The sequence below is a fragment of the Siphateles boraxobius genome, unplaced genomic scaffold, assembly GCF_051911475.1.
Source record: "Siphateles boraxobius isolate OS27281-9 unplaced genomic scaffold, OSU_SipBor_1 53, whole genome shotgun sequence".
NCBI lineage: Eukaryota > Metazoa > Chordata > Actinopteri > Cypriniformes > Leuciscidae > Siphateles > Siphateles boraxobius.
Window position 1 is genome coordinate 9,878,248 of NW_027509175.1, and position 17,872 is coordinate 9,896,119.

Here is a 17,872-nt window from a genome sequence, read left to right on the forward strand (position 1 = left end):
GGTTTGATTACTGTTATGTGTAGCCTACAATGTCATTTTCTTTGTGCGTGAGAGGTCATTAACATGCGGTGACAATGGTGGATGCACAAAGTTCAATATTATGCTTTTTCAAGAAATCAAGATGAGCGAGAACGAGAAAAAGTGCCATCTGCCTACTTCACCTTTCCAAAAGGAGATAGCTAGTCAAGCGGCACCTGACGTTTCCCAATTCCAGGACATGCATATTTCATCACTTCCACAAATCGGCACAATGCCAAATGATAATGTCTCATTATAACAGCAGAAACAACTTAAAATACTCAGCCATTTATGGCCATACAGATAAGAGTAAGGCATTGTTCGTAAACTGTAAAGGGTCAGTTTTTTTATGTTTGTTTTTTGTGTACACTCACAAAACAAAACATTGTGCTTTTGTAAAATAAAGAAAACAAACAGGATGCCGTTTTCTGCGGTCATGGTTTTCTTTCCGTGAAGCTTGTGGAGCGGTTCACAAAAATTCATCGAAACTCAGCATACAGGTTACTAGAACGCTCTAGCGTGCCGTCTGAACTCTTGTTTTGGGTTGGTGCATAGATCATCTCTTCTTCTTCTGTTCTTTTTCCTGTTTTGGCGGTTAGCAAACAGCGCTGCATTACCATGCGCACCAGCTTCTGGATTGGAGTGTGGATCGCCTGTGACTGACTGAATTCATTGTCTGACTGTATGCAGTCATGTAGCTACTGTGACGGCTCGGGACCAATACATTTACCGTTACACCCCTAATATATTTTGTCACAAGATAAAAAGGTACCATATTAAAGACGCTATTTCTAAGAATGACAGCTAGTGGTAGGAATAGGTACTGCTGTCCAAAATCAAAATATCGGAGATTGTTGTTTCCCCGGCCCTCATAAAACTCGACACTCATGGGGGTTGCCAGTTTGAGGACACGCAACAGGAACAAGTGCAATTGACAATGAAAGCCAAAGAGACTTACATACTGTAAGTTGATGAGTTGATTTATCCGCGTTTTCATATGCTCTCGTTCATAGATTTTTAGATGGATATCGAGGCTTTTTAGGTTGTGTGGAATCTGCAATCTCTGACCCAGTTTGTTTGTTAGATTCCAAGGCTGCAATACGCTGTGTTGCCTGCCAATTGGCATCCGGGTTGTCGAAATACTATTGGGTAAACTGGCAGTGGAAGTAATTACTAGCTGTAGAAGTGTTTTTCAGAGTAACAAGTATGTGAACTTAAGTGACCGTTTATGGGACCTTTGCAAAAATAAAAATATACAGACTTTCACGTGCTCACGAGAAACTATCACGTTCGCAGAAAACTAGCACTGTATATTTTTAAGTCTGTATATTTTTATTTTTGCAAAGGTCCCTTTAGGGGCTCCATATTACATCAATTAAAACAATAGTAACTTAAAAATAAAACAAAAAGAAAGGGGTGTCTGAAACAATAAATAATCTCAAATACTGGTGGTTTGCAATATTCAATCTCATGTTACTACAGTATTTGTTTGTAAAGGTAAGTTCAGACATGTTGATCGATTACACCTGAAAAGTGTGATGAACAAGGTGGTGATTGTACATTGCAACAACAAAAGACCCTCATGTCAAACTCTGGAAACTTATGAACATGTTCAAAATTTCAAACAAGACCTTTATTGTGTCATTCCATCAAATAGAATTACAACAGGGATGAGATGCATCTTTAGCAACCCAAAACACACAAACAAAATACAAGGCAAAGAAAAAAACGAAACGAAAGCCAAACAAATCTAGCTACATCTCCCATGGCTGTTCAGTTGAAAGCAAATCAAAGTCTCATAATATCAGCATGGTACATTTAGGATCAAATTTGCACAGTCATAACTGACACTCTGACATAAGTAATGACAAATGTCCATCACAGTTTATAAAACATATGAACAGTTTATCCATGGCCACAATACAGTCACACTCTCACTGAGAGCAGGATACATTTCAGACAAAAGTATTTTCTGTCACAGTACATTGAAAAATTCTCCATTGGAGATCAGTAGTTTATTTGAGTTTGTATCGTGCCCTCCATTATCTGTAATATTGCCTTCTAGATAGAATATATCAATCTTGCCGTTAAATTCATTAATTGATTAATTAAATACAACAACATATTTTCAATACATGGTTCCCAGTGAGTCTATTTGCACATGGATGGCTCAGTAATGAATGTTCACATTTGTTTCACATATGTACAGCAATTGAAGATTGATGGGCATGTCCATCTGCGCTTTTGTGCCACTGAGGAAGGCACTTATTTCCTGTTAGCTCAAGAAGCGGTATGTGATCCCCATGTGCTCTTTCTCTGCCGGCATCAGATTTGTTAGTTCTTATATATGAGTACAAAATTGGGGGACATGGGCAAGATCTTTAAAAAACATGAAGAGCATCACTGAAAATAAACAGTATCCAACCAGTGTAGTCCATTAATATATCCACAACGGTAAAAGAGTATGCATCATTTTACAATCCACAACGTTGTCTCATTCACATAGTAGAGTTACCCCAATTCTCTTGTAGGGGCTCCTAGATACTGTCTGTGTCAGTTTGTTTAAAACAGAAGAGAAAATATCTTACTGCATCAACAGCAACAATACAGGATGGTCAGAACGTGGTGAAAAAGACAGTTGGTCTAAACTTACGACACCAGAAATAAACTGTTCGTTTCCTTTGATAAAACCACAAGAGCAAGTGTTTTTCCTTACCATCGGGGACCATTATGTCGAGTTGGACACCAGTTTCCACAAAGTCACTGTGAACTTCCTAACTGTAGGAGAATCAATCAGAGGTTGAAAAGTAAAGGGACAGTTCAACCAAAAATTGAAATTCTGTTATCAGTTACAGTTTCATGTAATTCCAAACCCATAAGTATTCCGTTCTTCAGAACAAAATATGCATATATTTTTATGAAACCTGAGAGATTGATATCTCTCCATTGAAAGTCCATTGCAACAAATCTTTGATGCTTCAATTGAGCAGTTAAATCCAATCTCCTAAAGAGACATGATCACAATATATGTAATGATTTAATTTAACATTTTATTCACACATAAACAATGATCCATGCACCTACATAGAGCACATCATATATGGTAAATGGAATGTCTTTATGAACTTTTTATTAACTCTTTATGAAGTTTTGGTGTACACTGAAAGAAGTGAAATGACTGTGTAATTTATTTTGTTCAGAAAAAAACATGGCTTTGTTCAGTTTAGCTAAATCAAATTCAAAGAAACTATTTTTGCTTAAATTGTATTTTTGCTTGAGTGTTGATGTGCAAAACACAATTGCTGACTGCAGACATTAGTGTGGGTATATTGGAGTATTTTTATATTAGTGCAATGGACTTTCAATGGAAGGACAGACATCTCTCAAGGGTTTTTCAAAGATGTCTTTGGGTTTGGAGTGACATGAGGGTGAGTAAATGGTTACAATTAAAAAATTTGGTGAACTATCCCTTTAAGGGGTATCCATCTCGATACATTCTGATTTGTTGGAATGGAAAAGATGGAATAGCTTTTGGAATAGTTTAGAGGCACTTTGGTTGGTCGATTTTCCTTTTAAAGTCCAATAAGTCTCCTTCCTGAATTCTTCTGACAGAAAAACAGATGGTGGGAGTTTTCCTGTTCTTCAGTAATTCCAATTTAACGTATGGTGCTGGTAGAACAATCTAGCTCTCCATAACGTCTGTGACGTTACACAACCGTATTCCTGTGACGGTACGGTGGAGGTGGCAGAACTGGTCTCTTGTTAAACTCAGAAAGATACTCAGGGTTGTCAGCCACAGCGATGCGACTTCGGATGGTATGCCTATAGAGGTGTTTGCCTTTGCACACTTGCGTTGGGTCTTGAGGGTTTTGTTGGGTCACCTTGGGCGGTAGACTATGCTGCCAGTAATCAGGATTATCAAAATTCTTCTTCGACTTCCTGTCGACCATTACAGTCCCAGTATGACCAATTTGAAGCATGTTACCTGGGTAGACAAGGTGGCCGGGCAGGCCGGATACACTTTTACTTGTGACTGCAGATTTCACCATTTGAGCCGGATGGGTAGAATGGATGGACTGATTTGCAAGACAAGGTTGGATCTGTTGGCTGACGATGGAGATTTGGGTTAATAAGGAAGGATTGCCAGACATGCTGGAGGAATTGGATTCAACACCGTGTGGTGACTGGGAATGCTGGCCATTTTGGCTCATTGATGTCGTTTGAGGGGGCTGAACAGGTGGAACGGCGAAATGAACATGTGTTCCCTGGCCATGGTGGTGGGCTTTCCCAGTTTGTGTGGAGAGGATAACGTGGCTGCTTGCAGTGTTGGCTGCTGTAGTCATCTGTAGTGGGATGGAAGATCCATTTTTTCTCATAATCTCCTGGTTAATCCCACTAGTGTTGTTGTATGTGTTGAGGTAAAGGGGTTCGTTGATATACTCATCCTCACCCTTGGATTTCCTATCAGGGGTGCTGTGGTAACCCGGGTTGTCCAGTGCATTAATATTTTCATTTTTCCGTTGATTTACAAAAGGATTCTCCTCAACAGGACTAAGATGGTCTGTAAATAAAAAATGAATATAAATAAATACAATGTAAAAAGCATGATAAACTACATACCGAATAAAGAATCATTGCCATTTGCCACAAATAGTTACCAAAGTAGTATACTCTAGATCTACAATAGTATAAACCAGTGTTATTTTTACAGTCATGTTTCGCATGAACATACAATGTTTTATTGTAATAATGACACTAACTGGGTAATAACTAGGTACTAACCCTGAACCTACCCCTAAACCTTAACTTAACCCATGTAGTTACCTTATATTACTGTATTACCTTATATTAATTATAGTACTTTTGTGGGTAAGTACACTAAGTATATGGAAAGTACACGTAAGTACTCAAAAAAGTGCACAACTTTTTTTGTATTATTTATAGACTATTATAGTATTTATTAATATTTGGAATTTGCTATTTTTTTTCTACTTCCAGTTTTAATTTATTTTATTGGTAATTTTGTTATGTGCTTGCTATTTTTTTCCCGTTATTGTTCACATTTAGCTTAATTTGTAGCATAATATAATATAGAATATTATTATTTAGTATTTTAATAATTTTCAGTACTTTAACTTATGTCAGTTATTTGCCATGGCAACAGTTATTTTTTTATGTTTAAGTTTGTAATTGTTGTTTATTTCAGCTTTATTGCAATGAAACCAGTTTTTAATAGTTTTAGTTAATAACACTGATATACACCAGTCATACTCTTAACATGCACAAGCACATTCCAATATTATTCAGAAATATGTAAGATACACTTTTACTTAATTTTAGGAAGTCATGTAAACAAATTAACCAGATTAAGCAAATTTTCCAGCTTCCGGAAATCTAAATAAGATATACTGTATGTTTGTATTAATCTGTATCTTGGGTCATGTAAAACACCTAATTCAAGATAAATCACCTGTAACTGAGTAACTTGCAACAAATTTAACACAGTTTGTATGTACAAACAAAGACAATTCTGAGTGATATTATATACAGAACTATTAAAGAAACACGTTTTTGGAGAAAAGGGGAGACTCAAAACATTTTACAAACGTTAAAAGGAACATCGTGGCCTACATTTGTACGAGTCTCAAGACCTTTATTTTACAATTCACTGCGCTCTTGTGTGTTATTGTTGAGAAAATGAATGAGAATTAATGAGCTGATTAAATTACTGTTCGCATAATAAAAATGCAGCATAATAAATGAGTGAGCATCTCTAGTATTTCCAGAAGAGAACATCGGTTTTAGTTTATTCTGAAAATGCTGATCACACATGCACAGGAATATTCATACAGTTGTGGAGCATGTGAACATCTTCAGAATAAAGGCTTAAACAGAACATATACCTTTATTTAAAAAATGATGAAAATACGGTCACCAAAAGTAGCGACACTACCTACTTAGCTACAGTTTTCGGTAGCTGTTTTTAGCTTTACTAAAAGCTGGTTTACTCCAACAGCAGTGTAGCATGGGAGCAAGCTATTCACTGATGTTCTTCACTGATGTTTTTTGTCATATTGTATTGTACATTTCAAATCTGCAGACTCCAGAGCAGGGGTCTCCAACCTTTTTTCATTTGAGAGCTACTTTTTAAAAACGAAAGTGGCCGAGAGCTACTCATGTAATACAATACTTAAATCTCTTAAATAATGTCTCATAACTCTCATATTGACAACTAAAAGAGTTTTTGTAGGCCTATATGTCACCCTTAAATGTCAGACAAAAGAACTGAATTTTTTTTATAGAAAATTGTACTTTGCATAATATACTGTAAAAACACATAATTATAGTTGATTTTATAGTCAAGTCAAGTCAATTTATTTATAGAGCACAACATAAACACAACATTAGTTGATCCAAAGTGCTTTACAGACGGTCAAAAATAAAAATTAAAAATTAATAAAGAAAACTATTAATAATAATAAACGAATAAAAGAACATTTCTACGTACATTTACACAGTGTACCATACACAGTGTCACTCAAATGCAAGAGTATAAAAATGAGTCTTTAGGCTAGATTTAAAAGCATTGAGCGATGGAGAGGCCCTGATATTAAAGGGTAAGCTGTTCCAAAGTTTAGGTGCAGCAACCGCGAAAGCTCTGTCGCCTTTTGATTTGCAACGTGAACGAGGAACTGATAAAAGAAGCTGGTTACAGGATCTTAATGACCTAGAGGTTGTATGTGGCTGGATAAGTTCATAGAGATAATCCGGGGTTGATTTTTGGAGAGCCTTATATACAAAAAGAAGGACCTTAAAATCAACTCTAAACTTGACAGGGAGCCAGTGCAATGAAACAAGAACAGGAGTAATATGCTCCCGTTTTTTTGTTCCTGTCAGCAGTCTGGCTGCCGCATTTTGGACCATCTGAAGCCGAGATAGAGTGCTTTGTGGAAGACCGACATATAGAGAATTACAATAGTCCAGTCTAGAAGAGATTAGTGCATGGATGACAATTTCAAGATCTTTTTGAGAAAGAAAATGTTTTACCTTCGCAACAGATCTGAGGTGGAAGAAGCTACTCTTTACAACCGTGTTCACCTGTTTGTCGAATTGTAGTGAAGGGTCAAAATAGACCCCTAGATTTTTTACATAGGGTTGTAAGCTATCACTGAGGGAGCCTAACCTACTTGTCAGAGTAGTATTGAGTGCAGTGGGGCCTAGCAGAAGCACCTCAGTTTTGTCGGTGTTTAGTTGCAGGAAATTTTTCGCCATCCAAATTTTCACTTCATCAAGACATGATAAAAGGAGTTGTATAGAGAAATCATTTTCAAGTTTGATTGGAAGGTAAAGTTGTAGGTCATCGGCGTAGCAGTGATAGTTTATGCCATGTTTCTGGAGAATGGAGCCCAAGGGAAGCATGTAGAGTGAAAACAACAAAGGGCCAAGAATAGAACCCTGGGGAACACCATAAGTGACGGGTGCAGTATAGTCCATCATAACTAGAGATGAAATGGCATGAAAATTTCATTTCATGATTATATTGACCAAAAAGATCACGGTTATCTCAGAGTCCTGTTCAAAAAGTAATAATACTACACAATAAAATCAATTCACCAAGTTTTATGTCGAAAACCAGCATATAAAATTAGCATCAATATCCACTTTTTGTTTACATAAACATTAAAATAATAACCTTAAAAAGCATGGCCAGATTTTAAAGCAGTGTCTTGCAACATGTAATACTAACATGTACAAGTTCAAATAAAGTTGACAATTTTTTTATAAAAAGATAAACCTCACATATTTCAGCCTTTAAATCATTCTTATAAAAATAATGAGTCAAAGATAAATTACTGACATTTACAATGCACATTAGCTTATCTTTTATCATTAATAGTAAAATTCGGTCCGATTTTCCTGTGGCGTCTGTCGTTACTATGCACTGCATTTATAATTTATACACGGTTTTTATACACTGTAGATTATTCTCTCATCTACACAGATGCATTTTCCTTTTTGCAAATGATACATTATTATAAGGAAAAATATTAAAACACGAGGGAAATCATTGTTGTGTCCATGACGATGGGAAAAATAGGCATAAAGCTTACACATTTACCCAAATTATTATATGCATGTTTAACCGAAGCTAATTTGGGTGGGTTTTGTCCCATCCCCAATGTCACTTCTCTTTCTTGTACGGCCCTGACGAGAACATTGATCTCCTCGGCTGAGAACCGATTCTGAAGCGCGCCTGATAAATGCGCTGTTATAATAGTATTTCGCCATAGAACAAGCGCACCTCGTTCATCATGCTCTTAGAGGGAATGTGATATAAAGCTCTTATTGGTTTGTTTCCCGTTACGCCCAAACCACACGTATGAATAATGAAGCTACTTCAGACCAACGCCTTTTAGATTTGCGTCGAGCACAAGAGTCATTTATCCCGGCGGTTAAATAGCAACAGTGCCGAGATCCGCCCGCAAAGTTACTTGCGTTTTGCGCTTGACACTTGCGTTTTAGATCGTTAAAATAGGGCCCAATAACTCCATTTTATCAAATTATTTATTTAAATGCAAGTACATAGTACCTATAGCCACTTAATATAAAGTGGGACCGAAAAAAATATTAAGGAACTTCACTGTTTTAACATTGATGATAATAATAATAAATGTTTCTTGAGCACCAGTTGATCATGTTTGAATGATTTCTAAGGATCATGTGATGCTGGAGACTGGAGTAATGATGCTGACAATTCAACTTTGCCTCACAGCAATAAATTATACTTTAAAATATATTGAAATCGAAAACATTCATTTTAAATTGTAATAATATTTCACAATATTACTGTCTTTGCTCAAAAAAATGCAGCCCTGGTGAGCATAAGAGACTCCTTTCAAAACATTAAACAAATCTTACTGACCCCCAAATCTTGAATTGTAATTCTGTCCTCTTAAACGGCTTCAGCTATAATTAATTACTTTGTGCTAGTAACATATAGCCTCCTGGCTGTAGTTTAACTACTGATACTAGGATAAAACATGTTCTTAAAAAAAAAAGTGAGTAGCCAACTTGTAGTTAACCACCCACACAATTAATTGGCACTCTTCAGTATGAGGTGAAGGATGAGACCATTAACTGCTGCCAAAATCTGTAATGGAGGAACTCAGAATCTATTGATTTATCATCCTACTCAATCCACCACACTGGATTAATGTTTTACTCCAGACACCCTTTTATTTTAAACTATCTTAGGTTGAAATGGAACGACTGCAATATTATTGACTAGAGAATGTGTAATAGAAGACTTTCAGAGCTGATTTACACCAAACTAATGCATGAATACCCAGAAGCGTCATGCACATGCCCCCTCATATTTTTGATCCAAGTGGATTTTGAATGCAACTCTTCAAAAAGACATCAAATATTTTTGCTTTTACCTGAAGCTGATTTGTTCATAGGGCTCATGTAACCATCTTCATTACTGGTCTTTGGACCCCTCTCTCCAAAAAAGACAGTTGGGTCGGCACTGTAGCGCTGGCTGTCGCGGTCGTCTTCTGAGCCAGAGATGGGCTGTTTCTTCAAGCTCCCATTACAGTGTTGTTCCTCAAGCACATCGAGACCCGCACATTGTGTGCTTACAGGGATGAAGACGGCACTCGCTGAACCTGAAGGGTCATGGGAACAAGCTCCCATCCCGTCTTCTGGGCTAAAAATTTTGTCACGACACCTTAGTTGCGTCTATATGAGGGTACAAATATAAAGAAAGATCATTCTCCTGCTTCTATGCCTCATGCAATCATTGAGTTGTTTAATACTAATACTGCTCATCAATTACAGAGAAAAAAGGCTGTTGAAAAATGTAAGTGGTGTCACTATTAGAAAAGAAAATACTAAAAGAAGAGAAGACAGGTTAGGCTGTCTAAGTGCATGTGGAAAGATGTCCCACTCATGTCATCCATATGCTAGTGGTTTTGATCCAGGACTATGGGAGAACTGAGAAAAAATCAATGGGATGATGGGAAATTCCATTATTTCAGGGACAAACAAAATTGTAAAAATAGCAATTAATTTCAAAATAAGGGGTCAATGTTTGGCTAGTAAGCATGAGAGTAAATGAGTGGAATGAAAGCCAAAAGGTTTTTTTCTCAGTGATTCAGTAATCATTCCTCTACAGCTACACTTTATGTTTTCCATCTGCTCAACTGTGTTCCCATAGCAAAGATGTTCAGCCAAACAACTTCCATTGAGATGAATAACAACAGGTTATGGATAGATGGGTATTATGTTTCAAAAATATCTATGATTTTTGTTTCTCTGCCATTAATTGGACAAACAAGTTCATTCATTTTTCTAAACCGCTGTTAACATAGTCTTGGTCAAAAAACAGAACTAACAGAGCTGAAAAGCTATAGAGCCTCAGTGTGTACGATTTGGGAAGTTAACCTATAAATGGTGAAATTATACAGTAGTTTTCTTTATACTACCAGTCAAAAGATTAGAACACTTATGATTTTCTTATGTTTTTGATAGAAGTCTATAATGTCCACCAAGGCTTCAAGTATTTTATGAAAAATACAGTAAAACTGTATTAAGATATAAAGTGAAATATTTGTACAAATTAAAATAACTGTTGTCTTTTTATTTTTTATACTTTTTTCCTGAACATTCAGCTGTCATCCTTAATTTGATGCTAAAAAAACACATTTCTCATTATTATCAACGTTGAAAATACATTAATGTGGGAATAGTGATACTCTACCATTCAAAGGTCTGAGGCAAGTAAGATTTAAAAAAAGAAAAGGAAAAAGTACTGTACACTTTATATAGCAAGGAGTCAATGACACTTTAAATTGAGAAAAATTTACAGTAAAGACATTTATAATATTTCAAAATATTTATATTTAAAAACTTTTTGTTTAAGAATCCTGAAAAAATGTATCACGATTTCAACAAAAATGTTGAATTGTTCATACTTGAGCACCAATAATAATTGATAATAAATGTACTGTATTTTAATAAACACATACATTATTCCAAACTTTGTGTAAATTTAAATGAAAATCTTACTTAAATAAGAGAAAGTAAAACAAACATATTTCAAAGACTTCACCTTAACATTAACTTTTGATGGAGTGACTTCATTCAAGGTACACATTTGATCAGTTCACGAAAAGAACTGGAAAAAGAAGCAAAGAGCTGTTCTTACCCTACTGGTATCCATCGGTGGTCTTGACGTGTAAGAAGAGGTAGAGATATTGAAGGTCTGAGGAACCAGGTACTCCTCAGCATCCATCAGGTCATCCAGCTCCTCCTCATCTAGAAGACTCTGGAAGAACTTACTGTGGTTGGGGCTGGGCAGCTTCATGCGATCGTCCCCCTTAGAGGAGAAATGACACCATCACTCTCTGCAATCACCTTGAGTTTAACGGGTGGTGTATAGGACAAAAGTATTGATTTTTAAGCTGAGATGTAATACAAAAATAACCCGTGTTCTCACCTGTATGACGAGGTATCTCTGAGGGTCTCGTGCCATTCGGCTGAACTCTCCTGCGAGTTCCTTAAACCGAGGCCGACTATCAGCATCAATCATCCAGCCTGGAGGTCAAGACAGAAAAAACGGCAGTAGTAACCACATTTGTCAAATTGTTTATGGACACTGCAATAAATACATAAATAGACAGATAGACAATCCAAACAAAGCATGCATGCATATATATATATGGATAAACAAACAAATAAATACATTTTTCTAAAACAAAAAAGAAACTCAAATGTAGAGACAGTCAGATAGACAGACAGATAGAGTCACATTGAGTTAGAAATTGCCTCCAAATTACTGAACTTCCTACAGTTCTATTATGTCTCTGTCAGGAAGTAACATGCCCTCACCTTGCAGCAGCTTGCTCCTTATTTCCTCCCAATTAATTTCCTTTCACTTCTCACACTCAAATACATTAACCAAATGAGCAGCAATTACTCACGCAATCACACCACGTTTCATCTCCATCAATATTTCGCATTTCATTGTCCGTGGGGTTACAGATGTCACAGCACGTAGAGTCACAAACAACAGCTTACAGTCAAAATGTAATTAGAATTAATGGGTTCAATCCGCGTCTCATTTCATCTCTTTGTGCTTATTTGATTGAGCCAGCTGAGAAACCCCACCGCTCACCCAGCTGCTCATTTCCACAGTCCACACGACTGTCTGACCAAACATGGCGAGCGGATGGGCTAAAATCCATGTGTGTGTATGTTCGAAATAAAATATCATATTAGTATACAAATTCAATGTGGAAAAATTATGTTAAAACTGTTTTTTTTGTTATCATTCAAATACTAGGGTAATAATGAATGTGGTAAACATTTCAAGACATATGTACCATTACTGAACTTAACTGTATTTGTGCTAGTGTGTTTCTGTAAGATTTGAGCTACTGATCACATTCAGGGTTCTGCACAACACTCACATTTCACCATCACCATGTAGACGTCTATGGTGCAGATGGGCGGCTGGGGCAAACGCTCACCCTTCTCCAGGATATCTGGAATCTCACGTGTGGAAATCCCATCGTAGGGCTTTCCTCCGAACGTCATCAGCTCCCAGATAGTCACCCCTGAATGACAAGAAGTCAACATCACATTTTGTAGAGTCTGTGTGTGTGTGTGTGTGTGTGTGTGTGTGTGTGTGTGTGTGTGTGTGTGTGTGTGTGTGTGTGTGTGTGTGTGTGTGTGTGTGTGTGTGTGTGTGTGTGTGTGTGTGTGTGTGTGTGTGTGTGTGTGTCTGTGTGTGTGTGTGTGTGTGTGTGTGTGTGTGTGTATGTGTGTGTGTCTGTGTGTGTGTGTGTGTGTGTGTGTATACAGCATGTATTTGAAATAGAAATCGTGTAACATTAAAAATGTCTTTACTGTCACTTCTGATATTTTTAATGCATCTTTGCTGAGTGAAATTATTACAGTAATTTCTTCAAAAATAATACAAACTAGGACACTGTAAGTGTTTTACTCACCATAACTCCATACATCGCTCTGGTGTGTGAACTTCCTGTAATGTATGCACTCTAAAGCCATCCACTTGATGGGCACCTGCATAAGAGAAAATTCTAATCAGGATGTAATAATCTGGAAATATACAGTAATGCAATCATGTTTAATTAAAAAGATGCATATTTTAAGTAAAAAAAAAAAAAAGAACAGTCCAATTTGGACAGACACAGCACTGCGATATGATTAAAAATTAGAAATACAATCAAGCAACTACCATTCTCATTGATTAATGAAGTTTTTTGTCCAACCAACCATATATAAATTACATAATCATATAAAAATGAGTTCAATGGAACTGTTCAAAGCTGTTAAAGTTTTATGAGTTTGTCAGAACCAGTGTGTCTCAGGTTCTAAACACTGACCTTGCCGCCATCTGAATTATACTCCTTTTCATCAGCATCAAGCAGTCGAGCAAGTCCAAAATCAGTGATCTTGATGTGGTTTGGAGATTTTACCAGGACGTTACGAGCCGCGAGGTCCCTGTGCACCAGCCGCCTCTCCTCCAGGAACATCATACCCTGCCGAAGAGAATATCTGAGTGCTTCTTTCCAAAAACAAAATGATTATCATAAATACAACTATAAATTATTAAATTCAGAACAATGGAGGTCTGTTATAATTTACCCCATAAAAACAGCATTTTAAAGTCAGCATTTTTGCAGTGTTTATTATAAATTATTTATTCATGCACAAAAAAAAAATCAATTAAATGAATGCCTCTCATATAATCTATAATCAAAATACCATCTCCTACTACTAGCAGCGACATCTCTTCTCTAATAAAGTGTTTACTGGCGTGTGGGCGGGACTACCTGACACTCACATGAGATCGACCAATAGCAAACAACAACCCTCAAACCATCCAATCAATTATTGGATGGTTAAACCCTATTTATTTATTTATTTGTTTATTTTTCAAAAAAGCCATTTCACTCAAATATACATCACAATAGGCAAGAAAAAACATCACAAATTCCATTTCTTGCCGACTTGAATGACTAAAATTTCTTTTGGTAGTCATTTTAGTGCACTTAATTGTAGAAGTTGGAAAATCTGATTGTGAGAAATAGATGAAAATAAGATGATAAAAAAGGCTTACTGCTAATAAATTACGCCTTGCTCTGTGTTTAATCCAGTACAACAGCATATTTTTTCAGATCTTTCCAAAGGTCCTTCAATGTTTGTACCCAAATGGTGAGTAGTGTTGTTTCAACAGAAACTTTTCCATTTTTAAAGAAAAATCTATACCATCAACATTGTGCAGTTATGAGAACAAACTGACATGTTTCAGAATTCTGAAGCGAGTAATTTCCCTGCAAGTTGTTTCTTTTGCCGCTCATCTTTACTCTGAAAAAGATTGAATGGCACAGTTATAAAATTGCTTTCATTTCAGTCAGTGATATTTTTCAACAAAGAAAAGTGCAAAAAGATACCCTAAGGGACAACAAAAACATTTCAAGGGTGCACTTCAGGTATACGATGACAATTATATGAGGAAAGGACTGGTCTGAATTGTTCCAATGTTTTTATTATGAATTCAACATTCAATAGAAGGCAACAGTGACCGGCGGGCTGTCTCAAACAGTAACTGTCTGAAATGAGGAGACATGAGTAACGTATTTCTCTAGCACCATTCTCTTTGCCACACCGTCCATCATTTGAAGGGCGATATCTTTTCCTGCTTAATAGCTGCTCAAAATTAGTTTGACAGAAGAAACAGAAAAGCAGACAAAGACTGAATCACGAAAAATGTGTTAAAATATTATTATTTTTTTTTGTCCTGAAGCTTTTTGGCATTACAGTCAAATGTGAGAATTAAAAAGGATCAGAAGACTGATACTGAGGGATATACTGACATCAAAAGACTGATATCTCGATTTCTGTCTCGATCTCTCTCTATCTCACACACACACGCACACGTTGTGTTTTCATGTTTTATGGGGACATTGCATAGACCTAATGATTTTTATACTGTACAAACTGAGTATTATGTCCCCTTACAGTAACCCTACCCATCACAGAAAACTTTCTGCATTTTCAAAAAACATAACTTAGTATGATTTATAAGCGGTTTTCCTCATGGTGACGAAAAATGTCCCCACAAGGACGAGGATTTCGTATATTGCCATCTGTGTGGGGATGTTTTGTCCCAATAATGTAGGGTTATAGCGCACGCACGCACGTCTTTGCCTGAAGAAGACCCAGCAGGGTCGAAATGTTGCCTTTATATTAAATATGGGAGTTTAAAGCAGTTTTGTGGACATTCAATTTTTCTCAGTTTTGTTAGATATCCCCATTTGTCAGAATCTCTTCTGTCTCACGTCATAGTGAGCTGACGAAGAGGAACGTCTCAGTTATGCATGTTAACCCTAGTTCCCCGAGGAGGGAACGGAGATATGAGTCCCCTCGCCACAGTTGCTGAACTTCCGCTGTACGGCCGAGTCACAGGCCCGGCTCCTCAGCGGAAAAACAAGGATGCGAGGCACCTTCTGCTCATTATATGCTTGTGCCGCGATGCACAGCAGCTGGTGCAATTATCGCATGCCAATGTGCATTGGCTCGTTTAGTTACACTCGAAGTAGAAAGGCTCTCGCAAGTGATCCCCATTCTTCAGAGTCACTTCTGACTCACGTCTCAGTTCCCTCCCCGGGGAATGAGGGTTACCGTACGTAACCGAGACGATTTGCTGCTCAAGAAACATATCTTATTATTATCAATCTTGAACAGTGTAAAATGTGTAAAATGTGTTACTGTCACTTTAGATCAATCTAATGCTCTCTAATTGAATTAATTCATTACAGTTATTCTTGATTGCTTGAACATTATATCCAGGCTTTTGAACTAAAATTTCAAAACCATAACGTCAATTATCAAAAAGCACACCCATTTCCCTAAACTATAAACACTATTCCCCTGTTTTGACACATGAGTCAGATTTGTTGAACTGTCACTGTAAAACTCTACACACAAATCCCTTCATTTCTCATTGCCTACACAATGTTGCCATTTAGAAAGCACTAGCATTCAATATTGTTCACTCAAGTCAGCACAGCTTCAGCTCAGTTAGCACACAATTACCCAAGTGGAAACACTAAGAGGCAGAATTGATCACACACACACCAATCAGAACCTTCAACAGATAGATAAAAGGGCCAGAGTCAGTTCATTCAGTTTTGGAACAATGGATCCAGAAAGACATGAAGGAAGAGGTCGAGGACACTGGAGCGAGGAAAAGGAGGAGGAGAAGATGGGAGTGGAGGAAGAGGTAAGGGAAGAGGAAGAGGAGGAGGAGGAGGAGGGTGAAGGGCAAGGGCAAGTGCAAGGAGACAAGTCTCGGATGAAATTCGTGCCACTCTAGTTGCCCATGTTTGTCCATGGTATGACTATGAGGGAGGCTGGACCAGGAGTAAGGCTAAATTTGAGTCGCTTCACCGTCGCCTTGATCATAAGAACCTTCTGGCAGAAAAACATGTAGATATACTTCAGACTGCTCTCTACTGTAACTTTTGAGAGCTGTACTATGTGCTGCAGCTCTTGCACTGTACTACTGTAATACAAATAAATGCATCAAATTGCATTACATAGATAGAGTTTTTTGAATGCTTCCATTTTGTAAAAATTATGCGTTACAGTTACAGTAATCAGTACTTCTATTTTTCTAGGACACAGAGACGATGAAATGCAAGAAGCCTGCCAAATATTTCAGAAGCAACATCACCACAAGCAACATCATTTACCAGTTTTGGAAAATGTTGTTTTGAATTTATTGCACCAGTGTGTAAGACTATGTTGTAGTGTATGTGTTTGTGAGGGCTTGTGTGTGATCTCTGAGGGCAAAGGTTGTTTGTTTTTTTTTGCAGCTAGAGTGAATGGTTTTGAGTGTAGAGCTTAATTTTGACCAGAAAATAGGATGTTTGGGGAATTGAGTGAGACGTTATGGATTTGTTTTTAGTGTTTTGGGAATACTAGGCATAGTTTTAAGCAATCGAGAAGAACTGTAATAAAATTTTAGTACTGTACATATCAGTTAAACATACATAATCGTTATGTAATTTATTATATATAGTGTGTATTTTGTATTTTTGTATAAATATTTACACACATTATTTATTTAAAACTTAAACAATTGTATACATTTGCACTTCATGGTTTAATGTATTCTGACTTAATATTTACATGTAATAAATTATTAATTCATAATTATTATTAAATGTGCAAATACTTATCACTTAATTTATTACGTGTACATATTAATGAATGTATAGCTAACATTACTGAACAAAATATAACAAATGCCAATAATAAATGTTTAAGGTAGCAGACCAATCACCCAAAACAGTATAACACAATTTATAATGTATGTATTCATTTGGCTACTTTAAGAGAGCCAGAATACTGCCACGCCAATACAATTACAGTGCAGTAAAATGAAAGTGTATTTAAAACAGATTATTTCTGGGATTGGACAGTCAATCAATGGAAATGTTGATTACTACAAACCTCAGAATACCTGAGCCAAGTAGTATTCATCTTGTCCTGTATCTGTTAAAAAGAATTAAAAACCCATGGAGCGTGTAAAACATTAAACACTTGATTCTTCAGTGCTAAAGCAGCGGTCATGGCACAGGGGAAGAGCAGACCGAGCCCTGAGGGAATGAATTTCTGTTTAATGGTTAATAAAAATAAATGGATGGTTTGTAAGACTATGGAAATATGCTGTTCATTTAGAATAGTGCTGTATAATTTATCCTTTGAGAGATGCTGGGCTTGCACGGCTGTTGACACAGTTATGATGTGGACTGGG

The 17,872-nt window shown here is 36.8% G+C and overlaps 1 protein-coding gene across 1 annotated transcript in view; it reads right to left on the reverse strand.

The window, feature by feature from the left end:
• Positions 1 to 1,623: 1,623 nt before the first annotated feature.
• Positions 1,624 to 17,872, reverse strand: part of erbb4a (erb-b2 receptor tyrosine kinase 4a) — a 194,679-nt gene continuing 178,430 nt past the window's right edge. The window contains exons 21-27 of the mRNA XM_077205347.1: positions 13,431 to 13,586; positions 13,032 to 13,107; positions 12,492 to 12,638; positions 11,519 to 11,616; positions 11,228 to 11,398; positions 9,459 to 9,759; positions 1,624 to 4,579 (exon numbers count right to left, since the gene is read on the reverse strand). Coding sequence (XP_077061462.1) covers positions 3,726 to 4,579; positions 9,459 to 9,759; positions 11,228 to 11,398; positions 11,519 to 11,616; positions 12,492 to 12,638; positions 13,032 to 13,107; positions 13,431 to 13,586 — 1,803 coding nt within the window. The 3' untranslated portion in view covers positions 1,624 to 3,725. The remainder of the gene's footprint in view (positions 4,580 to 9,458; positions 9,760 to 11,227; positions 11,399 to 11,518; positions 11,617 to 12,491; positions 12,639 to 13,031; positions 13,108 to 13,430; positions 13,587 to 17,872) is intronic.